The sequence below is a fragment of the Montipora foliosa genome, chromosome 1 (genome assembly GCF_036669935.1).
Source record: "Montipora foliosa isolate CH-2021 chromosome 1, ASM3666993v2, whole genome shotgun sequence".
NCBI lineage: Eukaryota > Metazoa > Cnidaria > Anthozoa > Scleractinia > Acroporidae > Montipora > Montipora foliosa.
The window spans coordinates 5,439,955-5,449,835 of NC_090869.1; the positions used below are offsets into that span (position 1 = coordinate 5,439,955).

Sequence of the window (9,881 nt, forward strand, 5' to 3'; positions counted from 1 at the left end):
GGTCCTCTCTCTTCTTCGGCTCGAGAAAGTACCCTGGTTGCGGCTGGTCATGTGTCTACTAGATTTTTGCAGATTCCAGAAAAATAATTTGAAGGGGGCACGAAGGTTAAATGTTTGTCACCCACTGAGCTCAGTAGGGAGTGGAAATTAAACCTTGCGTGGCGCAGGAATGCCTATTAATCTCAAACAAAGAAATTATCTTCCGTATCCTGTTGGAAGTACTGCCACTACATCTTTCCTTAAATACAAAGCTTTCAGACAAATCACTTGTTTTACTTTTTTAATCACATCTGTATCATCCGAAAGCAGTACAACTTGACGTCTACTTTAAAAAAAAAAGCAATCTGTTTCGCCTTCCTCTAGCTAGATAGAACTGCGGAATACTGTTGACAAAATTAAGTCGAGGACCCACCCTCTGTGCGCATTTCATTTGCACTCAGAGGCACGTTAGCAGCCGCAACCAGGTTTCTCGAGTGTGGAAGAGAGAAGACCCTGTGAACGAGGCTGTCAACTTAAAACTGAACTTCGTGAGCACTTTTCATGTGGTAAAATAATTCAACCTTACCTTAAAATCCAGAAACTCTCGCTTTCCATAAGACTTATTATTTTGTTTTAAGGTTTCCTCAACACTCTCACCTTTACTACAATCTTAACTTAAAGTGCACCTAAACCCAAATATTTTTTGTTCCTAATATAAATCCCCCCATCCAAAGCAAACATATGTCAGCATTGTTACCCAGAATCTGCTTTTTCTAGGCCATGCAAGCCACGTAAACTAGGCAGAACTAGCAGTCAGAACTACCCAGAATTCCGCTTTTTCTAGGCCATGCAGGCCACGTAAACTAGGCAGAACTAGCAGTCATTTGGACCCACGACCGTGATGTGAGGGGCATGGGTCTATTCTCAATTTTACGTCACAAACTGCTTTGCATTCCTTTTGCACTGCAAAGCAGTTTGTGACGTAGAATCGAGACTAGACCCATGCCTCTCACATCACGGTAGTGGGTCCAAAATTACTGCTAGTTTGATTACTTTGCGCTTATTACCCGGCAGATAAAAAGCGTAATTTTGAGGTTAGAATCGTCATGTTTGCTTTCCGCGGAGAGATCAATATTGTAGACTAAAGATATTTGGGTTTAGAGGCACTTTAAGGACGTTCGCGCCCATTGCTACTGAGTATCCTTACAGCGCACGCAAATTCACATGCCACGTCATGCATCGAGAGCGCGCGCTAAGTACTAAAATGAACAATGATAGGGCAGATAGCCATTGCTATAGCTTTGCTTGGATTTAACGATCTTGGATGTTCAGTGACCCCTACTTTTCTTTTCAGAAACAGATTTTATTTACAATTATCTCCACATTGTCCAAAATTAAACAAAACATCAATGTGGGAAGTTAAAAAAATATCAAGATTTCTGTCCTTGGGAGATGGAATCCTGCCATCTTGCGGCTGCAAGGCGCATGAAACTATGGTCGCTAAACGCGAACTTGTTCTTTAGGGAACCTCGACAGTTAACTAAATTCACTTGATGAGTCCACTTAAACAAAGTTTAGTAGAGAACATTTCACTTCAAAGATGTAATTGCAATATTGACACTGTGGCCTTATTCCCTAAAGAAGCCGGATTTTTTTTCAGATTTATGGTGTTCTTCCGGGCAAGTTCTCTCCGAAACGAAGTCGGTGACCCCCCATTTTTTTAACATTTCTTAGATCACTAACTCATCATCTTTCAATGGTAAAATTTGCAGAAAAAAATCAATGTTAGAACATTTTCGCGGGAAAGTCCTTAATTAAACTGAACAATTTCATCAGTATGCGCACAAATTCAACCCTTGGTTTAAGCTAATCAGACCTTTATTCGCGTTTAACCAGTGCTGGTATTTTTGCGGAGCCCTGGCCTTGGTTTTTGTGGTCATCCCGATAAGGTGTTCGCTTTTTAAATATAAGCATTTAAAGGCAAAGTATTGGGTGCTTTTAGATTGCTCACCTGTTGCTATGGTAACCCATTGCGTCAAAGTTTTCGGCGCATTTTGTTGCGCCATAATTGTGGTTACATGGTACCATAACATATTGCAGCTGTTTGGTAGAAGTGTTGTAGAGTCATTCCATTTCATGTTGAAACTAGTTTAAGCAACCTTAAGGAACTTTCGATGCTTTTGCCATGCTGTGTTGTTATAGACAAGTAAATAAAGCTCATTGTTGTTGTAACACGAAAAGGACACCTACTTCGCCATTGCCATTCATATAAATATATATATTGTATAATGTAAAAAAAATGTATCGAAACTAGTATATATGGGTTATTAACCAAGCGTGTGATCAAGATGGATGGATATTGGCAAAGTTCTTTTTTAGCGTGTTTATGGACAGAGACGAAGTCGAGGTCCATAAACACGCAAAAAAAGAACGAGGCCAATATCCAGCCATCTTGAGTGAACAAGCTTGGTCAAAAAAGGATTTATTATATGGGATAAAACACCAAAAAATGATCTTTGATCTTGCGGGCCAAGCGAGAAATCCCGAGCGGGCAGTATAGCTCCATCTTGCTTGCTCGAGGTAGCCAATCACAGTCCGCGATTTGGTTTATCTTGCCCGCTGACGGAGCTAGTCATATAGTAAATACACTAACGAACTAATAATAATGAAACTCTTTTTTCTTATTAACTACCATATCAGCTTCTTTATCAAAATAAAAACGTGAAAGTTGAAGCATCACATGAAGTAGGTGATCGATAACTTATATATAACTCTTGCACGAATATGATTTAATGAAGCTGAGTAGTAGAACAGTTTCCCCAGGCTCTAATACTATAGGTAATTGAAGGAATTACTGTATGAAAGTAGATAAATAAACAAATAAATATCTGTATTTAACATTATGCCTCGGGTTCGTCTGACACATTTCCTTCGGTACACTGGTCGGAGGTTTAAGGGAGTTATTATTCGAGTTCTTCTCAATTCAACAGTGGACCAGTTTAATAACTGGGAATATAGGTCTTCCTGTAGACAGGATCGTAGCCTCTGGCACCTTCAATCTCATTTCTTCATAAGCCTGGCACTTGCTGTTTTGTCCCTAGATCTAAGAGAATCTGAAACTTACTACATAATGACATAATTAACACGAAAACTTTAGATTATTCAAAAGCAGCTACCCCTGCTGCTAGTCAGACAACTTCCGGTTCACGCGCACTCAACAGGGTTTAAACTGACTTCTCCCTCAGTTATTAGCGAAAGCTTAACAGGAAGTAAGAAATTTAAGGCTTAAGTGCATCAAACATTCTTCCCGAGAAGGGCAATCGAATTTTTACAATGTATCAGCGCAGTATCTGAAAGGCAGCTAACGGTTCCAAGACGTTTACTACGACTGTGCGAAGTTTGAAACTCTGTACTAAGAGTTACGTCTCCTTGTTCTCTTCCAGTTGAATTTGTGGCCTCAGTGCATGAGAAGCAATAAAGAAATAAAATTGAACTAGAAAACGGGAACCGTAAATAACATAAAACATGGTATAAAAAAAACACAGGTGTGTGGGACGGTAACCCCATACCTCTCGCAGCGCTGCTTCTCGTTTTCGCGAGAAGCGATCTAAAATGGCTAGTTTTAGTGGCTCAATGGGTAGATCATCCGACCGAAGTTACGAAGTAGTTATTAAAAACTTGCAATATCTTGTAGCATTTTTAACATTTCAGTTTTATTATACCTACATTTCCTTTATTATGTCTCTGCTGCCTTTAAAATGGTACAACACACGCGAAAAAACACATAGTAATACAATTCGGTTATAGACAGGAAGAAATGCTCAGGACACACGTTTGTGTTACCCCAATAAAAAATGATTGATTGATCGATCGCGTACAATCAATCGACTGATTGATGGATTATATAGACCTAATCGGCGAACTCATTGTTGAACCCAAGTCAAACCCTTTGGGAATACAATACACAAATAATCTTAATCCCGGGAGATTCGAATTGAGGACAACATTAAGTTATGGAGTGGATGGATGGATGGATGGATTCATTCATTGATTATGCACATCCTCCTCTCTTTCCTATGATTCTTTTAACCGTTGAGAATCAAATCTAGGATAAAAAAATAAAAACATTATGTTAGTCATAAGGTATACAGTATAAATATACAGTTAAATCTGATTGTAAATTGATAATCACACAAAAAGGGGGTAGCAGATGACTGAATCTGGAATGCCATGTCAGATCCCAAGTGAGATTCCTCAGAAAAATGACACTACGGTAAACAAAGCTGATCATGACGAGTTTATCTCTTGATGATAATAACTTTAAAAACTACAGTTTTATTTGGAGATTTCACTAAAGGATCTTGAAGAGTTCGGTAAGCATCATCTTTCTCCGCTGTAGTTTCATTCTTGCTTTGCGGCGGAGACGATTGTTGCCCCAATCAAAAACGGTGTCTAAAAAGCGGCAAGCAACGGGAATAAAATATCGTACGACCACATTCAAATATGTTAATATGATAAAAACCGGAACGTTCCAACAAAGGCTTGGAATACAAGAGGACTTACTTTCCCAATCGGAGGCACTTCAATTTTTTTTTCCTCGTTTGTGAGAGAGGCTTCGGGTTTTGTAACCGCTTATCTCGAACGTTTCTTTGTTTCGGCCTGGCACCACGATCTGTGTTTCTCATGACCTACAACACATTAACGCGCAAATACAAAAAACGTTATCAAGTCATTTTACAAACTGGATCAACCTTGAACCTGTCGAGAAAGTTTAATTTCGAAAAGGAGGTTTACAGGCGTTGCCAACAACTGAGCAGTAATTTAACAGGCAGAGTTCAGTTCAGGTTTTCCTGTTGGTTTGACAGCTCTTGAAATAGTTTTCTTTACCCTCGTATGGCCGGAAATCACCGCTTATTAAAATTCCCGCTAGGCCTTGGTCCAAGACGGGTTGTGAAGTTACATCAGTAATTGATTGACTCGTTTACCAAAAGAGGCTATATCACAATCACCAATATGGCAGTCCGGTTACCTCCATTTTTTTCGTTATTTTCCCGTAGAGACCTCACTTTCGGTTAATAATTATATCTTATTAGACGTTTTGGTGTGTAGTATCGCTGAGTATTTTGACGAGCCCGCTAGGGCGAGTCAAACTACAAACAACACGTATAAAATACTGAGCGATACTACACTCCAAACCATCTAATAAGCTATTTATTATCCAACTTTCTTGCGCTAAATTTTTAACAAACGAATTTTAAACAAACGAGAACGTGTGACAGATATGCGCGTGCTAGGCAACGTCAACAACTAAACTAGTAAAACCGGTTTTCTATTGTACAAAAACCAAGTATACACATAACTGACTGTAATGTTTGTACTCGTTTCGTGCGTTCTTTGTACAATAACTAATACACTTGGATAATAAGTAGTAGTTAATAGACACCTTTTTATTGTCCGTGGACCTTTCCCCTCTTCCAGTGATTTCTGCTGACCATCGATTTTTTGGAAAGCAATCAGGCTGCAAATTAACGGATACCGATGGAATTAATAAAAATGACCTTTTTCTTACTGAATTGCTTGTGTAATGAATTGTATATCCCCGCAAAGGATATGCAAACAAAGAAGCAAAAGCGCAATACTGCTCCATAAACATTAATGTATTGTTTTATTTTGATTGGAGCCCATCTCTCTTCAAGACGTCTCAGTGAGGGGAAGGAAGGTCGGGGATACAAATTCCCCCAGGGAATTATATGTTTCTGTTTCCATCTTCTTTTCGTTTTATTAACCAATACATACAAACAACACAGTCTCCTCTATATTTGGATAACAACACTTGTTTGATCCTCTTTTGCACTTGCAAATCCGAGGCCACTTTTGTGAAATTTGCAAAATGGTCTTCTCGAAGAAGGACGATAAACTGTAGGCCTCATATCACCACCCCGTTGGACGTAAAAAAAACCAATATACCATTCGCAAAGAGTAGGGCATGTAGTTCCCGGTGTTGTGGTCTGTCGTCTGTGGTGTATCATGTTTGGGAGGGTATAATGCTCGGAGAACTGGCTACATAAAGCTACTCTAAAATCCGAGGATGAATAATGTTATGATTAGAATAGTAGAATAGTTAACAATTAGACCCGTAGCCCGCAAGGGCTACGGGTCAATATGAATGGGCTATTGACCCGTGGCCCTTGAAGGCGAAGGGTCTAATTGTTTTAGCATCACCCAACTAGTCGGACAGAAAAGGCAATAACAAAGTTAGCAAATGCAAGTTGAAGAAATATTTACTTGGGAATAAAACGAAAGAGAGCGTCACGCTTTTTGCTACTCGAGGACTATCACTAATAGTCCTCTAGTAGCGTATCCAATCAAAATGCAGGATTTACATTAGTCCCCTAGTTGGGTGATACTAATAGGTAATAGACACCTTTTTATTGTCCGTGGACCTTTCCCCTCTTCGAGTGATGTCTGCTGACCATCGATTTTTTGGAAGGCGCCCAGGCTGCAAATTAAACGACAGCGATGGAATTAAAAAAATGACCTTTTTATTACTGAATTGCTTGTGTAATGAATTTTATGTCCCCATAAAGGACATGCAAACAAAGTAGCAAAGCACAATACTGCTCCATAAATATTCATGTATTGTTATATTCTGACTGGAGCTCATCTCCCTCCAAGTCCTTTCAGTTAAAGGAAGGTCGGGGATTCAAATTCTCCCAGGGACTTATATGTTTCTGTTTCCATCCCCTTTTCCTTTTATTCACCAGTACATACAACACAGGCTCCTCTTAATAACCTACCGGAGAGAAGAGAGTTCGCCATTTTTCCTCCAATTCTTTTATCAGGCTTTCTCGATTCACCTGAAATTCTTTAACCTTTTGTAACTCTTCCTTCTCTTCTTCGCCCATTTCTTCAACTGTATCTTCCAAATCTTTAACTCTGTAAACCAATTCATCGTGGTCGGCGCGCAGCCCGTGGTAAGCGAAATCGTAGAATTCCCTCTTAAGATCTTCGCTACATTTACAAGTTTCTGATACCATTTCTCGTGTTCCAATATAAAGATCCTCCAAATGCTCGCTGAGTGTTTTTACGATAACCAATTTTACTGGAGTTTTGAATTGATCTTGTTTTACCTCCGGTACCTCTAAGGGTGAAGTTACGTATGTTGCAAGCTTATGTTTGAATGTTTGTAATTCTGCACTGATGCGACGCTCTCGGACTTCCTCGTCGTTTTCCCCGGAAACAGCACAAGGGTTCATATCAAAGGAAAGTTTATCCTCCAGATCCTAAGAGAAGAATGATTTTAATAAAATTTACGTGGAACATTGCTTGAATGTGTAAATCTGGAAATATACTTGTCTATTGAAACAACTGAGAAACAGTTTTTTCGGTCGAATAACAAAGGTAATTGGTGTAATGCTAATGCTAGAAAATTGGAGGTGCGATACACATTTACCTCCATTTCCTGCTTTTCGCTATCCTGTACTTCGTTAGTTTTTGCTCTAAGCCTCGACACTTTTGTTGTAAAGAATAGGTGGGAGATAAGTAGACGCTAAATTTTAAACCATTTAAATGCAAAAACGATGGCGCTCACATGCTTCGCGAAAAACACCTCTAATATTAGCTTTGTATACCGCCTCAGGATAAAATTGTTTCAGCAGGAGCTCACCAAGGGGAATCTCTATGTCCAAGAGAAAATGAGGGGACAGAGAAGGAGGCTCCCGGTCCAGCCCTTGGGATATGTCATGTCCACGAAAGTTATTTTTAGACGAGCGGAAGTCTTCCGAGACGTCCGCATGCAGGCCAACCTCGGTCCGATGTTTGAAAGAAAATATATATTCATCAGCCTTCCACGTGCGCCATCATTTTCTCTTTTCACTAAGAACCTGAGAGCGAAGCAAGACTGCATGCGGACGTCTCGGAAGACAGACTTCCCCTAGAACAAAGACTTCCGCTCGTCTAAAAATAACTTTCGTGGACATGACATATCCCGGCCAACGCCTTGAGCCTCCCTCTCTGTCCCCTCATTTTCTCTTGCTATGTCCCATACTTCCCTTTCCGAGTAGACTTGTTTATAGAACGCCTTCCTTAGGAGATTCATTCCGCCCACTGTTCACAAGGTTGCAATGAACAATTTAAAGCTCCAACTTTAAGGCTTGCGCTTCCATCCTTTTTATTTCTCTCGGCTACACTTTGAATCAAGTGCCACAACTATTTCAGGCACTATTTTTACGTAACCACAAATAGAAGCTAGTATTTTACTTTGACTCGCTGTTCCTTACCTCCTCCTCAAATTCCCTAATTTTGGAGACCTACGCAACACAAAGAGAAGACAGAAGTAAGTTTTGACTTTCATGATTCGATATAAAATAAGTCTACCTTTAAAATAGGCTGCAATAAATGAACACTTTGAGGACGTTCGAAGTTTGGTGGCAGAACTTTGACGAACCCCGAAAAGTGAACGGGTATGGATGGAAATGGGCCCACACAAGGACAGAGAAAAACTCTGACCAGGGTGGGAATTGAACCCACGACCTTCGGGTGGGATCTCCGCCGCTCTACCGACTGAGCTACAAGGTCAGACGGGAGCAGGCCGTGGGTTCAATTCCCACCCTGGTCAGAGTTTTTCTCTGTCCTTGTGTGGGCCCATTTCCATCCGTAGGGCTAACGCTCACATGGTTCATATGGGATAGAAATCTAGCACTTCACGTTACACTACACTCTCTTCAGTTAATTCTGTTTAAAATATAAGAGCTACACGGCCAACGTTCGTATAAACGTAACCTTTCCTTATTCTAGAATCTAGCCGAACAACCGAGAGATGCCTCGCCCTTGAGTCAGGCTGTCCTGCCTGGTTAGTCAATATTCATAATACTTAAAAAGTTCAAGCAATAGGCTGCATAAGCACAAGACTTTCTCCAAAAATCCACGTACTGCCAACATGAACTCACTGGCATTGAAAAATTCCCGCATTTTGTGGCTCAATTGATGCTTTTCATCTAAGGTCACGGCGATCATGTTGGTGTCATTCCTTTTCTTTCAACCCAATTCCTCGTTGCGTCGAATTTGGGTTGAAAACGTTTTCGCAAGGTTGCAATGAACAATTTAAACTCAAGTTTTAATTAAAGCTTCTGCTTCCGTCCTTTTTAATGCTCTCGGCTGCACTTTGAATGAACTGCCACAACTGTTTCAGGCGCTGTTTTTACGTAACCACGAATACTAGAAGGTAATATTTTACTTAAATTCATTGTTCCTTACCTCCTCATCTAATTCCTTAATCTTGTTGCTCATTTTGAAATTCTACGCAATAAAAAAGGGAAGCCAAACATACGTTTTGATGTTTATGATTCCATATAAAATACGTCTACCTTTAAAATACGCTGCGTTAAATGAACACTTTAAGGACGTTGGAAGTTTGACAAACCCCGAAAGGTGAACAGGTATTCTAGAGTCTAGCCGAAATACCGAAAGATGCCTCGTGCTTGAGTCTGGCTGTCCTGCCGGGTCAGTCGATATTCATGATATTTGCAAAGTTCAAATAACAGGCTGCATAAGCGCTAGTCTTTCTCAATTTGCCTTACCTCCTCCTCTAATTCCTTAATCCTGTTGTCCTGACGTCAAGGCGATCATGTTGGTGTACAGAAAAATGAAGTGAAATGTCTTTTGGGAATTTGACTCTATTATTATGCAAAACTTGTGAGGCCACTTTCTATTGTTTTGTACACCAACATGGCCGTCTCATCACGTGGATGCAAACCGAGAATCAGTTGTAGAATGTAAGAAGCAATTACATATTCAGTTCACAAGTCAACTGAAAATTTACACATTATTTCAAAATTAGAAGCGCGATACATATAATTACCTCCACTTCCTACTTTTCATCATCCTGCAATTCCTTATTTATT

At 40.0% G+C, this 9,881-nt stretch overlaps 1 protein-coding gene across 6 annotated transcripts in view; it reads right to left on the bottom strand.

Moving 5' to 3' along the window:
- Positions 1 to 3,035: 3,035 nt before the first annotated feature.
- The window catches only part of LOC138005486 (uncharacterized), a 20,899-nt gene continuing 14,053 nt past the window's right edge, over positions 3,036 to 9,881 (bottom strand). For 3 of the 6 annotated variants that reach the window (XM_068851862.1, XM_068851729.1, XM_068851772.1), the window contains 7 exons: positions 9,235 to 9,276; positions 8,259 to 8,288; positions 6,777 to 7,262; positions 6,404 to 6,478; positions 5,423 to 5,497; positions 4,543 to 4,667; positions 3,036 to 4,084 (listed from right to left, as the gene is read on the bottom strand). In XM_068851862.1, the coding sequence (XP_068707963.1) occupies positions 4,054 to 4,084; positions 4,543 to 4,667; positions 5,423 to 5,497; positions 6,404 to 6,478; positions 6,777 to 7,262; positions 8,259 to 8,288; positions 9,235 to 9,276 (864 nt within the window). In that variant the 3' untranslated portion in view covers positions 3,036 to 4,053. The remainder of the gene's footprint in view (positions 4,085 to 4,542; positions 4,668 to 5,422; positions 5,498 to 6,403; positions 6,479 to 6,776; positions 7,263 to 8,258; positions 8,289 to 9,234; positions 9,277 to 9,881) is intronic. The other 3 variants (XM_068851815.1, XM_068851952.1, XM_068851905.1) reach the window with 1 other exon arrangement.